Here is an 18,517-nt window from a genome sequence, read left to right on the forward strand (position 1 = left end):
GCAGCACGTCGGGGGAAATTGGAACAGAGGCAAAATGAATAGGGGGCATTTATAGGGAGGGACAGAAGGGGGGTGGCAATAAGAAGGGGGGAGCAAAAGACACTTAGATGAAGTGAGGGCTGTGAAAATCGCACAGTTTTGTGTGATTGATGTTTCACGCATCTGATTTCTATAAATTTCTCGAGAATTTAAATTTTAGCTTTATCAGCTGTATTTTCCTAAAAGCTGCACTTGGACAGTGGGGTGTGGATGGGTTCATCGCAGAAGAAGTAGAAGGATGGGGGCAAATCAATGTGGTTTATATTAAGTCTGCTTTGAAGAAAATGGTGATTCATTTCTAAATGTTGTGGCTGTAAATTTATCAGGATGATAAATATTTATTTACACATGTAGCTCCAGGGCGATTAGGATTTTTGGAATTTGTGCACGATTCCTTTCCTGCATCCCCTTTTCCATGCATTCTCTGTTGATTTATGAAAGAAGAAAACATGAGCCGAGGTATCTGCTGAAATATGCTGCTCATGTTTGAACGTGTGTGTGTGTTTGTGTTTGGACCGTGTGTATTTACAGTGGCATTTAGAGACGCCCGTCCAAGGCCTTGGGAATTGTCCTGGTCCTCCGACTCACGATCGATGAATTTTAAGCTCCGTCTGGCCATTAAGGATGCTGTAGTGTGTAAAAGGGTCCCTGGGATGGATTTACAGCAAAACTGACTTGAATTATAAATCAGTATACATGGTGTGTGCATATGACTGTTATAGATCATCTATAGATGATCACCTATAGATCACCTTCTCTCGGATTGTGCTTCTACATCTTAAAAACTCTACAGGTGTGATTTGGGGCAGAATTGCAAACCAGAGCACGGCTGCCTGAAAATGTGTGCTTCCTTTCCTTCTCTCCCATCACCCCAATATATCTTTTTTTGTATCTCATCGATTTCTGCTGCACATCCCATCGAGGTAGATCCTCCGTCCGCAAGTATACAAGCTGCAGGGGGACAGAAAGGGGAGAGGAGGAAAGATTGGTTGTCAGAAAAAAGAGGCGAGGTTTGAATGGATGATCAGGTCTCTCCTTGGCCATTGCCTGCAGCTCACCAACGTTGTTGTCGGAGGGTTGAGCAGATTGACAGATGGACCTGATGTCACAACATTTGCTCCCGCCACATATAAATACAGCACTTTTCATTAGCGCATTAGAAAAGCTTAACTCTGGTTTTAGCATGAGCAACGCTCTCCGTGGATGGAGCCGTGTCATTTGAGGCACTGATTTACAGCTTGCAGGAGCACTCAGAGGAGCCCAAAGCATCATTTTTAAAACAGCATTATTCTACTATTGTATGGTAGTTTAGTTTAGAGAGAGATTGCCTGTGGCTGTGCCATCTTTGAAAGAATGCATTCCCAGATATAACAATAAGCTTGTAATGTTAGAAATCATAATTAAGCAATGTTACAAAAGAGAACCCAGCAGCATCATGTGCTCTCAGAAGTGAGTTGGGGTTTTTTGCATGAATTTTGCTGAAACTTGGATGCAAAATGGATGTAATAAAGCAGCAGACCTCTAAATGGTCGCAATCTCATGCGCCGGCTGTCCATCAGCATTCCTGGTGACGCTGCCGTGCTGCTCGCAAATGTGATCCCTTGGAGGGAGAGCAGATTTGCAATCATCGACAATGCCTGGAGGCTAAAGTCACCCACTCATACGTAGCTTTGGGAGTGTGGACGTGTTATGCACTGTGCGCATGGATGTTGGTTAATAATTACGTTCACGAGCAGCTGGAGCTGAGGCCGTGGCCTGTGATTGGCCAACTGGTTCAGGTTGTGTCAATTAATATGGGAGCGTGCTGATGGCAGATGGTCATTTGACAATGACTCGGCAGCTTTGTCACAACACCTGGCTGGTCTTTAAACTCATACACAAAAGGACACACACATGCCTGCGCTCACTCATGCAAGCAAATGTACCAAATACAGCAGCTCTCACTCCTGAGCAAGTGGACAAGCGTGACCACTTGCAGTCTGGTGGAATTAACAGCACCCCCGCTCACACCCACCACACATCAATGATTTCTGATGAGGACTCTGGGCGGGGGGGGTGGGAGGGGGGGGACCTTCTCCCACATGTTTTGGATTCATACCCATAAAGAGAGAGATAGAGTTCTAACTGTTCTTAATGAGTGTTTGTGGAAATAGCAATATACTAAAGTGGCAGGCGGTTCTTACCACTTTATTGCTCTATAATTTCATCCATATAGCTAAAAGAAGATTATCGTTCCTTCTGTACTGTACCGGACATGTTCACAACAACACACATAGGATTCTATACCAGAAAGCCTCAGACAACACATTTCACATATTTTGTCATTAAGTTGCTTTCAAAGGGTTGTGACCGCTGCATGGTGGGTTAAGTACGTGGAATTTAAATGCACATACCCAGAATGAAGTACTTCTGCAGGGTATTATATGTTAACCTGTGAGAGCACAGATACCGTCAAGTAGCCGACACAAAACTGCAGCCAGTCTGCAGCCTTTTGTCTGGGCTGCTGCCTTTTAAAGCTCAGAAGTGGATGTTTGAAGATGTCCATGTCACAAAAAACGCACAAGTTGACAAACACACAGATGGATGTGCATCACAATCACAGAGAGAGATACATAATCACATGAACCATCAAGTTACCCTTCTTTTGAAGGCAATAACTCAAACATGTGCAGGGAACAAACTTGTTTGGTCTGTGGAATTTATCTTCAAGTGCCAAAGCTTCCTTCCTGTTACAGCATTAACTGTAAATCCATGATGAGCACCATTATGAGCAGAGGCACATAACCATCACTCAGTAATTACACTTTTCCAGTAGATGGATGAAAAAATGAGTCACACAATTTCATATTTTCAGTTTTTTCTAATCAGATGTCAAAAACAGCCATTGGACGTCAGCAGATGAATAATGCACGACTCCCCTCACGTCCCTCATAAGGCTGTGCTATCAGCATGAATTGAATCATTCTGGGCAACATTAGTTGATGTTTGCAGTCATATTTCCCATTGCAAGCTCAGCCATACGGCTCAAGAACTGATTTAACTCAGCCGGCACATCATTCTCTTCGCTGTCACTCTGCCATGGCCTTGTCTCCTGCCCAAGCCAGCTAACACCAGAGCCACCGGTCTATTATGACTCCTGGTGATTTGCACCTTCTGCCCACAGGGGCACAACTGCAGACATACATGGGTGGAAAGCTTCATCAGCGCTGGTTATTTTGATTCAGTCCTGGTGAACCCTGTAGCTCTAAACCAGCACAGAGCTGCTGTTTATCAGGCGATGGCCCGAGCTGTGACGCTCCACAGGAACGGGGTCATTTGTGGCCGACGGCTCAGGTGACTGTAAAACTCATGATTTCTAAACCGGTTTACTCTGAAAGTTGCCTTGTGGATCAGAGCAGAAGCTAAAGCTTGTTTTTTTTTGTGCGTTAGAGGGATTAGACCAACAAACTGGTCCACAGACTGGACAATGATGATTGTCAACAACCTAAAACACATACAGCTTTGAAACAAAACATTTTCTCATAATTTGAAAAAAACATTTTTTTATGCTGCTGTCTGATTTCCAAAGACCTAAGATGGGCACCCAACGTAGAATTTTATTCTGTCTGAAGCAATAAGCTTTCATCTGGTAAAAAATGCTTGTAAAATTGTCTGTCAGCAGCATTTTTAAATTAAATTAAACACTTAAACTAAATTATCTGTTTTTTAAGACCAAAATGGAAAAAAATTCTAAATAGTTTAAGTGGTCAGACATTATTTAGCCGGTGACAAAATCGATTCCATTGCCCTTTTTCTGAAAATTGGGGTTTTAGATTTAATTAAATGTTTTAAAATGTAAAAATATGCTTTGATGAAAAACGTCAGTCACATTTGAGGGATATAAAGCTATATTATATACATAAATTGCATTAAGTTCCTCATATATAATATTAAGCAATAAACACCACTAGTGATAAAGTATGTGCTAGATCCATTAGCTGTTGCTTTAAGTGACAACCTGGTATGTAAAGATTATGCAGAATTAATTATTTTCGTGTAAGAGAGGTGGAGGCACATTGCGGTGCGAGTAATAGATGAATAACATTGGCTGTGCTGCTCACTAAAATGATAAGAAAAAACCTCAAATACGCTCGGCTGATTTATTCCTTCTCGTGTGTCAACGTTGCTTATCGTCCCCCCCCAGAAAGAGTGACAGGAATTCAAAGTTCACTGTGGTGAATAAACCAAATATATCCCCCATTCAGTGAGATTTTGAAGGATTTATGTACAGCTACTCTTCGATGCGCCACTGATGAATCTGTGCCAGAAAAGAACTTAAGTCATTTATGGTTCAGTCGGGGACGCAGCTCCTAATCCATCTGGAAACATTTACAAAGACAATGACCTAGAGATTAGTAACCAAATACTGATTGAATCAAAGCGAAAATTTAAATATCTACTTCGACTGTCTGTGCCCTCTAAAGCCTCAGCAGAGGCAGCTGGTCACCACAGATGTGAGCTATCAAGATCTTCAGGTCCGCCGGCAACTGGCATGTGACCCAGGATGGCAGGAGACGTGAGCTTCGCCAACAGCGGATGAGTTGACGTCTTTCATTAAACTTTGCTTTGTACTCTGGCTTTCTCTGTAATGTCCAGAGATGATAGAATCCTTGGGATGCTGGATGAATAATAATGTTCCCTCCACTCCCTTAACTTCATCCCTCATTTGCTTTCTCCCCTCCTCTTGAGCGCTCCTCCTTCCCTCAGGCTGATCCAACTGTCTGATGTGCTGCCACAATGAACTCTTTGCTTCACTATAGAAATAAGATTACGGCACACTCATTGCACGTTCCTCACATGTCAAACCAAGAGCCTCCTTTAAGGCTTGAGAAATATCACTCAAAAAGAATCAATATTTTCTTAATTGCATAGCTAGCACAAGCCACAGTGTGTGCTGTAAGGGATATTATCATTAATATACCAGTGATCTTATAAGATAAAGGATGGAAGAATGTGTGGACTTGAGCTGCTGTATGGTTGAGATATTATTTGGGTTTTTACATGCATTTTTACAGTATTGCAGCCCCAAACAACTACTAGTACTCGCATGATCGTGCAGGGAAATCTGTTACACACGTCTTGACTTTGCAGATATAATGTTCCGGGAAATAGAAGTAAAGTAAATGAATAACAATTAGCTGAAAATGCTAATGTCAGTAACCCACTTTGGCTGTGCTGCTGAAGCGCTGCAGTATATGGACATATCTCTCTCTCTGCCCTCCTCTCTGTCTCTCGCTTGCTCACTCTGTCATGTCTGCGCATTCCTCCAGGCCTTTGTCTCGTTGTACCTCCCCAACCATTTTTCACCGCTTTAAATGAGGCTACAGCCAGTGCTTCAGTATGGAACCGCTCACCTCGTTTAGTCACGATTTACCGCCTGAATGAGGGCTACTGTTTAATTTAATTTGCTTAAAATTGCGTGATATAATTAAGTCTCCACGTTGGGGGTGAGCAGGTGGAGGGAGTTGTTGGCAGTTCATGCCACAGGATATCTCGTTAGAGACAATCAATGCAACCAACATCACTAAAGGAGACCCCACCCCATCTCCCCCTTCGTACCCTCCCTATTTCCCCGTTCTGTTGAGATGGGCAGCAGTTGTTCGGTGATGCTGTCCATTTCAGGTTGTACCGTTTCAGGCCGGAAAGTGCCGATTCAAGACGCAACAAAGCAGCAGATGTGTTTCCATTTGTGGTGTTACAGAGCGAGTGCACCCAGAAGGATAAGTGGTTTTGGAACAAAAAGTAAATCTTCTAATCTCACTTCATCACTATCACACTGATCTTGTCGATTTTCTTCAAAGTATCCTGAGAACTTTAATATTGGAGTGTCTGCAGACTGAAGCAGGTTCTCCCAGCTGGTGTCACTACCTCAATACCTATAGACATAAACACTTTCGTCTCTGCTGCACACACACACACACACACACACACACACACACACACACACTACTCAACACATCATGTAAATAAATCCTTAGCTGCAAAAAATAAATATTGAAACAGAAATCAGACCACAAGCTCATTTGAAGGACAAAGACATTAAAACAAACTCAAAGATGGACAAGGACAAACAAGGAGGAGGAGACAGGATGAGTGTAGGCTAAACCTGCATCTTCTAATCTCCCCTTTGCACACTAATCCCTTTCCACACCAACTCCATATCCCACAACACACAGGCTGGTTTTGTCTTGTCATGCTGCATTTGCTGTCAGAGCGTAACTGTGGCAAAGATCCACCCTTTGAACGCAGATGGAGCGCTCTTCACTATCTCCACACAAATGCTCAGATTGATGAGGTTTTGAACTTTCCCTGCTCACACAATGTGTGTAAACTCTGCGAGGCTGCACCTGACATTGACAGAATCTGAAGGTCTTTGTTCAGCTCCAGTGTGAAAGGACAATAACATTCAAGTATAAAAGTGTCACAGCTTCTTATCTGGTTCCTGACATAAAAGTATAATATTCAGCACTTCATGTTAGATTGGGAGTTTTAACTGATTCTTACTTCACTGTACATTTACTTCACTGGATTAGAATAGCATAGGTCATGTAGAATTATTACACAACTTGGGGGGGGGGGGGGGGGGGGGGGGGGGGAACAATGGTAATACCAATATTACTGTTCAGAGGTTGCATTTCTTATTAAAATATAACTGATGACACAGTGCTGAAAAATGTAATCTTTCCTCTGTTTGCAGTGCTGACAACCGTAGCTTTAACTAAAGCTGTTCTTCCAGACTGTTCTGTGTGAGTATTCAGGGCTTAACGGAGCATTTGTCCATATAGGTCTGGTAAATGAAGCTGTTCCTACTGAAGTGAAGCCAGATACAGTATATGCTCGTTGCCATGGCCATGTGGTAACACATGAGGTGCTACATGAAGTGTTGAACTGGATGAGATGGAGGCCTGATGGACGCACATGATGGAAGCACTGTCTTTAGTTTGTTTAGCTAAGTTTAATGCTTCCAGGGTGACAGCAACGTCTTGGTTGTTTTTTTTAATAATAGTGCTACTGCAACTACTACTACTGCTACTACTAATACTGCTGCTACTACTACTACTGCTGCTGCTCCCCCTGCTACTGCTGCTACAAACACTGCTGCTGCTCCTGCTCCTGCTCCTGCTGCCACTCCTGCTATTGCTGCTTCTGCTACCATTACGTACTACTACTACTGCTGCTACTACTGCTACTGTTGCTACTACTTCTCCTACAACCCACTACATCTACAGCTACTACAACTGCTGCTACTGCTACTGCTACTACTACTACTTATACAGCTACTACTACTGCTGCTACTATTACTGCTACTACTGCTGCTGCTGCTTCTAATGCTGCTGCTACTATTACTGCTGTTACTACTATTACTGATGCTGCTACCATTACTACTACTGCTGCTGCTACTACTACTACTACTACTTCTACAGTTACTACTGCTGCTACTACTGCTACTTCTACAACTACTGCTGGTGCTACTACTTCTGCTACTACTTACACTTCTACTGCTACTACTACTACTAATACTACTTCTACAGCTACTACTACTTCTGCTACTAATACTACTTCTACAGCTACTATTGCTGCTACTGCTGCTGCTGCTATTACTGCTGCTGCTGCCATTACTGCTGCTGCTAGTACTACTTATACTACTTCTACAACTACTACTACTGTTACTACTACTACTGCTGCTGTTAATACTACTTCTACTACTAATGCTACTTCTACAGCTACTACTACTGCTTCTGCTACTACTGCTGCTGCTGCTACTACTGCTGCTGTTGTTACGACAACTACTACTGCTACTGCTGCTGCTGCTGCTATTACTGCTCCTAATACCATTACTGCTGCTGCTAGTACTACTTCTACTACTAATACTACTTCTACAGCTGCTGCTGCTGCTACTACTACTAGTACTCCTGCTGCTACTACTGCTACTGCTACTACTACTGCTGCTGCTACTACTGCTACTACTACTGCTGCTGCTGCTACTACTGCTGCTGCTGCTACTACTGCTACTACTACTGCTGCTACTACTACTACTACTACTACTACTACTACTGCTGCTGCGGCTGCTCATACTACTGCTAATACTACTACTACTACTACTAATTATTATTATTATTATTGTAGCGAACAAAAATTACTGATAAGTGAGCCAGCATAATCATTCCATTTCAATCAGTCTGACTACCGTCATTTTAAATTATTGTTTTTAAATGTACGGTAATGTTTTAAATTAGATGAAATCCATCAACTGTACAGCCATTTATTTCATTGTTTCCCTGGGCCTGTCTCCCATGTGACCCATTTAAGCCATTACTGAGGTCCTTGCTCCATGAGATGAGGCTCATATATTCTCCTCCTCCTCGGCATCTTTCTTCAACAATTTTGCTGACCTCAAGTGGAGCAGATCACTCACCAACTCAACACCAACATCAACATACGATCCCTGGTTGCACTTTTGTTTGCCCTGAGATGTTAGTTTGGATTTATGATATTAAAATATAACCCAAATGTCCCCTTGGTGTCTCATGGCCCCATTTAAATGTAAAAAAAAGTCTAAAAATCAATCTGTACACATGCACATATGTTCATACAAAATACACTCTCTGCAAAATATATAATATGAACTGCAGCATGTGATGATCTTGCCTTGAAAGTGCTTTTAATAACTGATTTTTAAGCGCTATGTATTCTATAAGGTTAAAAATAGAGCAGAGGTGTTTAACTTCACCTCTGATATCCAATCACCTGTAGTCAGAAACTAGTTCTGCTTTTAGCGATTAGCTAATATGAAAAGGATAATCATGTGCAAAGAGAGAATGATGCAAAAAGACCAAAACCAGAGGCCAACAGCGGCTGTTGACATTATTCAATAGGAAGCTAAAGAGCAGAGGGAGATTTCTCCACTCGTGTTGGTGAGCCAATCCCATCTCTGTCCTTCCATCTGTCTCCGTCAGCATGGACCCGCTGATGACACAGAGAAACACACCCCTCTGTAAACAGGGAGGACAGGATAAGTAAGACAAATGTCCGTCTGCATCTGTTGCGTGTCTGTATATGTGCTGTTGATATCTAATATTCTGACACAAACAGCAGAGGTTGGTTCTTAGGTGTAACATTTGATGTCCCAGTTGGGGTCACAGATTAGGGTTAGGCAACAAAAAATTAGTCTGTAAAAAGCCCTGCTATGTCCCCACAAAGATAGCTTTGTTTGTGTGTGTTCTGTTTGTGATTTGTGTGCCAAGAATCAGAGATTTATCATCGTCCATCTCCCACGCCCCGTCTGACTGCCAGACTGAGTTGGCCAAGGGTTGTTTGCGGGGTACCAGTGTTTATTTTACTAGATGACAAGATCCAGTCACATTTGCCTTCAGCACAATGGTCCCGCTGGGACGTCGGCAAATGTCGTCAAGTATATGGAGCTAATTCAGGCTAAATGTTTGCATAATGTGAGAAAGCCGCAGCCTGTTTACAACCCAATACTTCGACACCAGGAGAAGTGAACTGTTTACCCCCATAAACTGCAGGAATAAAGATGCTAATAAACCAAGTACTCAATTTTTTAAACTTTATTATTTCTCCCCCCTAAACATACACACACCTTTATGATAATTCCCAGAATCGAATCAGGTAATCTTACTGATTCAAGCCAGAGAAATTGCATTTAAAAAGCTCCAGACAAGAATTTGACACAATAATGATAGTTTTGGAGCCATGTGGTTAATGCGTGTTCCATGTTTATGTATTTGGTATCATTTCTGTCCTCTGGTTTCTCATTGATCTTTCTTCAAACTGAAAAATAAGATTTTCAAGCTTGATTCCTGTTCCTGGAGTATTAAAGACAGTGGTATTGGTTGGAGCTTGCTGCTCCAGGGTTCCTTCTTGCTGCTTGGTGGGTGTCATGTGGCTAATTAGGCTGCAGCTAGTTGAGGGCAGCCAGAGGCTTCGTTGGGAAACGGCCATCGTCTGATTGCCTAATTAGTGAGTGTGAAACAGTTGACTTTGCTGGCCCGCTTTGTGGTTATCGTTCCTCTGGTGAAATGCAGAGGAGAGTGTGGAGGATGTGGCCCCTGAGGTCACAGCATTTGGCCTCATTCCAATAGCAAAACACTTACAGACACTAATGCCTACATCCAACACGCCTAGGACTGGTGAAAGGTTACATAAATACCTGCCGCTATCGGAGAAATGCAGAAATTTCCTGCAGGCGATCTAAATATGCATGAAAGGTCCATAAGATGAGTCCGTATTAATAGAACGTCTTTAAAGCCACGATCCTGCTCAGAACAATAAGATCAGCTCAACTTCTACAGAACAGGAACGTAAACATACTGAACTTGTGTAAGACTTTGCCTGGAGGTCATTTTCCCATCCACAGTGTCTTGGTATTAACGAAAATATATTTCACACCATTCTGGGTCACCAAGCTCTCTCTCTGTCTCTCATAGCAGTCATAGCAGCAAGACTGCGCCTGCCTTCACCACTTTTCCGTTGAGGATCGATTCATATGGATTATATGTGTCTCTAAGTACAGCTTCCTTCAACCCACCCCGCCGCTCCATAATGCCAATCAAAGCAGTGACCTTTTTATAAACTCCCTCATATATAACCATCCTCGTCTGTTCCCGTCTGTATCCACCAACTAACAGCGGTGCGTCCTGGGGTCCGATGGCCCCCCTCCGCTCCCTAACAGGCTGTTAGACTGACACGTTGGGCTCCTCCAGTTTGCTGTTTCCCGTCCTCCCGCTTGTTCTTTTCTCAATGTGACCTGTGGATGTGTCAGAATAATGAATTCAGCTCTGCCAAATGTTTTTACATTTTATTCAGTTATATAATGTTTATTTTTACAAACAGTGAGTAACAAACATGAATAATCAATGCTTGTTATTTATTAACTGGTATCTCTCACTATTCTATCTAAATAGGATGGTGAGAGATACAACATTAAAAGATTAGATAGATTATCCCTTTCTTTCAGTTTTTTAATGACATTAAGATAATACCAATGTTGACCCCAAAACTGCTCCAGCCACTTTTTTAATAATAAAAACATTATGCACGTTGCAGCAGTAGAATCAAAGTGAAATGAAACATTTAAAAACATCTGACTTTTTAAAGACAAATTGTGATTTTAGCCTGACATAATTGCCCAGATAAAAGGCTGCAGTCAGCTGCAGTTTGAATCGTCCTCCATCTGCCGATGGAGGAAAGAACAATATAGTGGTGGAAAGCTTCATGCTGGACGTCCCAATTGACTGTTCTCCAGAAGCAGGGACAGATTATTTCCGTATGCTCACTCTTCTGCTCACAGCTCACCTGTCTGTCTTATCAGCTTAGTGAATGGCCAATTTGATGATATCTGCCTCATTGAGAGCAAAATCAGTACTTATAAAGCAGAACAGAATATATTATACAACTTCTTCCTTACAGCTATTTGTAGCTCCATGTGTTTTTATTAATTTAACATTTTTAGAGGAAAACTCATGCATCCAATTTAAATTCCTTTAATTGAGTTGACACTAAATATGTGTTTTATCAACTTAAAACAACATTAGTAATGTAAAAAATAAATTAGATGTCTCTCAAATAGAAACTAAACTATAATTTCAGTGTAATGTTTTTTTTGATAACATAATGTCCCATTGTCAATTTCCCTCATCAGTATTTAGTACTTTGACCTTTCTTTCAATCTCATACTGGAGGCAAAACTGTGCACTTTTTCCAGCATGCACATGCTTGCTGTCCCATCAGTGTTGCATTTGGCTACACTGCACTTGCTATCATGCAAGCTGTCCCTCTTCTCATTGACGCCATGGTGTTGAAGTCATGCACGCTCTGCTGCAGGCTTTCACCACTGCTGGCACTTTCTTCTGCAGCATTCTGGATCATGAATGTCTGGAGTGAGAATGCTGGATGATGGAAAGAGTGGAGGGATCACAGAGGGGGAGGGTAGCTCTTGGTCTTTGAACAGATTAGGAGAGCGAGGGGAGGAAAAAGAATGTCCAGCAAGTGATGAGAGTGTATGAGAAGGCCTGCTGTGAAGTAGCAGAGTGAATGTAAAACACGTGGCTAGATGTAAATGTGTCTCTGCTCTGTAGGGGCAACATACCAAAAGCTTTTTAGCAGTTCACCGGCGAGTTTGACCTTTGACCTTTCATCTGTGCTGCCAGGACTGACTGTGGAGTGCTAGAAAACGTCTGCACAAAACATCAGTTTATCTGGATTCTCCATCAGCGTGCTGCAATTTACAAGATGTTTTACAGACATGGGTTTGTCCCCGTTCCACCTCTCCCTAACATAAAGGAGACAAACATACACCTATGGATTCATATATAGAGACTTCTGAAAGTCAACATTGAACAAGTTGACTATAGACTGTTAAATATCTGAGAGCTGAGCTCTTCCCCGCCTGGTTGAAGAATAAATCAAAGTATAAATTAGTTCTTTACTTGATTTTATCAGTTTAATTAGGGCTTTTTGATGGAACATGGACATCAGCATTAGTCACTGATGGCATCTCCAAAAGTCAGGTTAGGGTTATGTCTTAATAGATGACAGTAAATATGTCAAATAGGAGGAATATTCAGTCATTAGGGCCATAGCTAGGGAGAATAGACTGGAGATCATTGAAAACACAGTTTTTGGCTCATTTCTCTCCATATTACAGATGACAGTAGCTCTTTGAATCACACCCTTCTGTATATTTTATTTAGAGCTCATTTAGATTTGCAAATCATTCGTGTGAAGTACAGAGGAGAACGAGGCTGAAGGAGGGGATGAGAGGAGGTGTCAAGTCAAGAATCTACAGGAATCCCTTTTACATATTGATGCAGTGGCACAGCATCGGGGAATCTCCTGGCCTCATTATAAAATGTGTGTTTGCTCAGGCTCAGGCTGCACTGCAGCGCTTGCATGAAAGCCTCTGTTTATCCACTCCACTCTCCTCCCTTCTCCCTCTCTTTTTTAGATCACTCTGGGGAAGCAATGTCATGCTTCATTCATCAAGTTTCCTCTCCCGCGCTGTCCTAAATCCCTCGCTCAGAAAGGGAAAGCTCTGCTAATTTCCATACGTTTGTGCCTGAAAGACAGCAGATGCCTGAGCAGAAGTTTGAGTTTAGTTTTCACCTGATATGTGTGAAATTATTTGACAAGAAGTGTTTCTGTAGTATGACAGGCAGGCACAGGCAGACAGGCACATGAAGGGAAATAGAAGTGACTTCTTGAGAGGGCCTGTATCCTGCTGGCTGGCGGCTAGCATTTTTACGCTAAAGGCCTTAAAACAGCAAGCTAGCAAGCTGACCCCTGGAATGTGACACCTTCTCAGCACCAGTGGTGAATTCAATGAATGACAGACATGCTGCTGAACTGAGGTCAGATTATTGTCTGATGCTGCTGGGATGTTGCAGATCCTGAGAGAGTTTAGCTCAGATGATAAAGAATCCGACGGTGTTATTTTGCTTGGCATTTGTCCTGAAGTGGGGCCAACTCAATTCCTGGGCTGGCCGCAGCTCGCAGCTACCCGAGGGCTTAATTATTCAGCTCTGTTTGAAAGTAAAGACAAACATTTCAAGTGGCCTCAGCTTGGTTTGTGAAAATTCTTTTCCTGATAAAAGATGTCTGCTTTCACCTGCAGCTCATTGCAGAGCTGCAGATTTGTTTTTCTACCCCATTTGTGTCCTTGATGCCAGTATTCCACATTCATTCTCTGTACCTTCATCCCCCAGCCTGGGAAGAAATATGAAAAAAAGAGGCTGACCACTTCAGCGAAGCTCAGCAGCCTCCATTAGCCGAAAAGAAAAGGTTGACCCACGGCATGAAATTAAGAAACTGAAGCCATTTGTGCGTCCGGGCAGATAGTGGAGGGTAATAAATCCACTGAGAAACAGGGAGGTGAGGAAGAGTGGTGGAAATTGAGGAAGGAGGGTGTGTGCCAGATGGATGTGGCAGGCCATGCAGCCTCGGGGGCACTCAGGATCCCTTTATTAGTGTAACTATTTTCACCCTCTCCTTCAGCTGTCTGTCTCCTGACTGGGGACAGGCTTCAGCAGCAGTACAGGTTGTTCCAGGTCTTCACTTGTAAGGGACTTAGCAGTTTCTGCAGTGTAGAAGAACCCAAGTTATTAGAACTACCGGATGTCCATAGGAAACCTGCTCTAAAACTCATATATAATATCCTCATTGGTATACTGAATTTGATGGTAATAACACATTTCCATATTTAGGACACCACTTCCTCCCATTGTGCAAAAATAAAGTGACGTTTTTGCTGGTTGTGTCACTTGCGGTCTGGGAAGTGGTCAGGGAACGCCTTACATGGATTCTTCTGTAGCAGTCTATGGTCTATAACTTACCATATAAAATTTTCTTTTTCTATCTCTACTTTAATGTGGCTGAACCAGAAACAAGTGTTATCTGGGAAATTCCACCTTTAAAAACATATCAATATCAAATATGAATTGATATTTTATCATTTGAACACAGACACATTAAAAGAGTGAGAGGAAAAGCAGAAAACACGCTTCTCATTCATTTTCAGTGTGACACTGTGAAAGTAATTAAGATATTTTCATTAAGTGACATTTAAGTCATGAAAAAGCCTCTAAATTAAGTCACAATTGAAACTCTGCACCCTTCCACCGCTGATGAACCTCATCTAGTCTCCCGCATATATTCACACATGCTTTTAATGCTGCGTCACTTGGAAATGTTGGTGAATTATTAAATTATTTTAAGAGTACACAACACAGAAAACACTTCTGAATGCCATCTTATTAAAATTCTAATTGGATTGTGTCTCTAAGAGTGGCCTCATTATTTCCTAAAATAATTGGAAAAACTCTCTAAAGTCGGCTTATGTGCACTCTGATAATTGAAATACATTCAAGTTGGCAGTTTTTAATGGAAGTCTTGGCTGGAAGCCAAATACATAATCCTGATGTAATTACAATCAAATTCGGAGCCATCTGTTTTCATAACTGCATGTTGTCTCTTTTCTCTATCCTCCTTGTCTGCAGGATTTTAAGGACACAGTCGCTCGAATGGTATTATAACAATGTCAAGAGTCGCTTCAAGCGCTTCGGAAGCGCCAAAGTTCTGAAGACCCTTTACAGAAAACATATTATAGAGAAAGGAGCCCTCTCTGATCTCCCAGGTAAGTTTTCTCTTCATTGTTGCCTTCATCACTGTGTTTATCTTCATCCACTTTGATTTTGATCAGGTAATTAACTTATTTGTGTCCTTTGTAAGCCTTTTCTTTTTCTAATTAGCCCAGAACTTCCTGACATCTATGCTGAAATGGGATTCATTAGTTCCTTTGATTGTTCCTAAAATTCTTGAATTCGAGCTGTGGTCTTAGCAGAACTTTATTGCTCCATTTTTACTTCTTTGTGTTAAAGAATCGCCCTTTTTTATACTGGTGCACGTCTGATATAGACCATTTGTACATGGCTACTTGGCATCTGCATGTTAAGCACCACACTGGTGACTGATCGGAGAGTTGTCCCTGGGGCTTCATCCCCCCACCCACCCCCACTGATCGTGGTCATTTTGCATCCTTAGAGAATTGCAGCTCATCGTCTGTTCTAGATAACATTGTTTTGACCCGGCTGTGACACGATTATAGCGCTGCCTCTGCGGCTGACGGGAAGGCATTATTTCAAACCAGGCTACACGGGATTAAATGGATGGAGAGACCGTGGGAGGATAAAACAGATCAGACATGAGACAGAGAGAACTGAGAACTACATGTTAGTGTTGTTTCCATAAGGTACGAAGTGATGCAGTTAGCCAGAGCAGTAAACACAAGGTCTACTTATGCCTCCTTTGGTGATTACTTTGTCTGTTTTACAGAGATCTGTGTAATTTTGCCGTTGAGCACCTTCTGCAGGAATAAGAGGATCATTCTCACAGAAAACGGATTATGAACATTACATTTCTGCTAATGGGATCCCTCTAGTCCTAAATACTGGTACTTTGAATGGGACTCATAATACAGAAACACTTCTTGTCAGTTTTGTATTTTAATATTTTGAGCACTGAAAATGCCTCTAAAGGTGGCGTAGCCTAGCTTACTTCAATAAATTCTAGCTATCATTTGGCTTTTCTTTCGCATATATGCCAATGATCCTTTGTTTTAGACAAATGTAGCAAAGGTATGATTTTCTTGTAGTTTAGTATTTGCCCTTTGATCACTGTTGCGCTGGTTGCCAGATTATGGCTGAAACATAAAGACAAAATGACGTATCTGAAGACAGCATTTATATTTCATGCACACAGTAGCTGGATTTGGCTTACTGAATTTAAATTATTTTTTTTGGCATAGAACAATCTATTTGAATGATCTTCTGTGTTCTGTTGGAAGTCATTAGAAGGTTGATTTTGCCAAAAAATCACATCATTTAAAATGGCTGAATTTAACCTTTTACCCATTGGATTAGTTGGTGCTTCTTTGATGGGTGGTTCTGATTCCTTTATGAAGCTTTTGCTGTTTCATTTTAAACATTGATTTAGAAAACTATGCAGAGTTCCTCCTATCACTGTGGTGTCTTCAGCCATCAAGGGTAGTATTCTCCTGTATCTGTTTTTTTTTCTTCTTATTCCATCCCTACGTTTCATCCCCTAATCACACTCTGTGCACACTTGCGGCTTTCTCTCTACTCTTATATCATCTGGAGTGGAAACTGAAGGATTATGTTATTCGACTGCAGGTGTCCTGGCTCACAAAAGCCCTGCAGATTATAACGTTTCCACGTTTCCTCAAATGCTCGCATCACCACTCACACCAACTGGCTCACTGGCTGCCGTCTGATGAAAGATAAGATGACTTGTGCACATATAGGACCATCTTGTCACATGTGTGGCATATTAATACAAAATATATTAATAATAATTAATATATAAATTGTTAATAACATGCAGTGGTAAAATTTGTCTGAAATATTGTTGCATTTTAATTGACAAAAGAGGTAAAGTATTAAACTTCAACTATGGAAAGTAATGTCTGTAATCTGGTGTTGTGATGCCTTCCGCACATACCATAATGAGACTTTACTTGAGTAACATTATTGGAGGAAAAGTCTATTAAGGGGGAAGATATTGCACATTAACAAACTGATATTACATCATCTTGCCTGCTCTGCTGCTCCAAGACAAATATTTTTTTCCCTGTAGCTCAGGAACTGGTCTCATGTACTCACAAATATAGAAAAAAATCTCATAAATATATGTGAAATACAGGCCACATAACACTTGTTTTTAACCCCTAAGAAGACTTTGAATGCCCTAAACTGGACCTCATCTAGCTTTATTTTTAATGAAGACACTAAACATCCCAGCATGCTGCTCAGGTGACAATCCAGAGATTGAGACAGGGAGTCACCTCCAAAATGAAAAGTGCTAATTTCAAAAACCTTATTTCTTCAGAGGTAACTTTACACACATTTAACAGTTGCAGGGCTTCAATATTATCTCCTATAGTACATTAAATATTTTCTCACTGTATTTCTTGATGAAAATAACATTAAAAAATGAGATGAAAAACAAGTTTTTCATAAACTAGCAGTGTTCTGGGCACCATTATATGCACTAAAATGTTACAGTTTGGAAATGTTATACCTTTGGTCCCCAGAGTGAAGATGCAAGAAGCGGCAAATGCAACATTCATGCAGCGATTCTATGTTTATCATCCGTCGTGGAAAAGCTGCAATGCTTCTGTGTGACATCTGTACCCATCTGTATGTGGAGGAGATGGACTTGGTCCTGGGAGGGATTTCTATTATACATAGAAATAAAAGTGTTGCTGACCAAGTGCTGTAGAGTAGAACAAACAACATGTAAGAGAAAGGATTTAATGAGAGATCTTGGTTAGTGTTGGTGGGAGGGGTGGGGGGAATACTCATTATTTACTACCCTGGGGGGATGGGGGACAAATGTGAGAGATCTAGTGGGTCCCTGGCAGGCCACTGTGTACCTTGAAACAACATCTGCACTATAAGAGCTTTCTACATTTTACAAAAATGAGCTGTGATGTGCATCAAGTGCAGGAAGCATCATCACGATTTGGATCATTGCTATGATCTGGATGCTTTGGTGACTCCGTCTGTCAAGGTTGTTGGGCACCACGTTAAACAGGAGCGTGGAGCCACTGCCAGAACTCACAGCAGCACATGGCCTGCTCTCAAGAGTGTATCTAATTCTTTCTTAAAATATTTCACCCAAACTACTATTTAAAGTGAAACTACTGACCTTTAGGTGGTCTTCTTTAACATTTTAAATATGTATTGTGCATTATTATGCAGTAGAAGCAGACTTTAGCTTCCTTGATCTATTGGACAATTTACATTTAAATTCATCACATCTTAAATTTGCTTTATTATTCAGAATTAGTATTCATTTTCTGTATAAGGTGCTCCCAACTGAGCAGTGCCTGCTTTGAAAGCAA

At 41.5% G+C, this 18,517-nt stretch overlaps 1 protein-coding gene across 2 annotated transcripts in view; it reads left to right on the plus strand.

Moving 5' to 3' along the window:
* myripb (myosin VIIA and Rab interacting protein b) overlaps positions 1-18,517 on the plus strand; it is a 55,839-nt gene that overhangs the window by 25,634 nt on the left and 11,688 nt on the right. For both annotated transcript variants that reach the window (XM_029843085.1, XM_029843086.1), the window contains exon 4: positions 15,093-15,229. In XM_029843085.1, the coding sequence (XP_029698945.1) occupies positions 15,093-15,229 (137 nt within the window). The remainder of the gene's footprint in view (positions 1-15,092; positions 15,230-18,517) is intronic.

This window comes from Takifugu rubripes, chromosome 10 (genome assembly GCF_901000725.2).
Source record: "Takifugu rubripes chromosome 10, fTakRub1.2, whole genome shotgun sequence".
In the NCBI taxonomy this organism is placed as follows: Eukaryota; Metazoa; Chordata; class Actinopteri; order Tetraodontiformes; family Tetraodontidae; genus Takifugu; species Takifugu rubripes.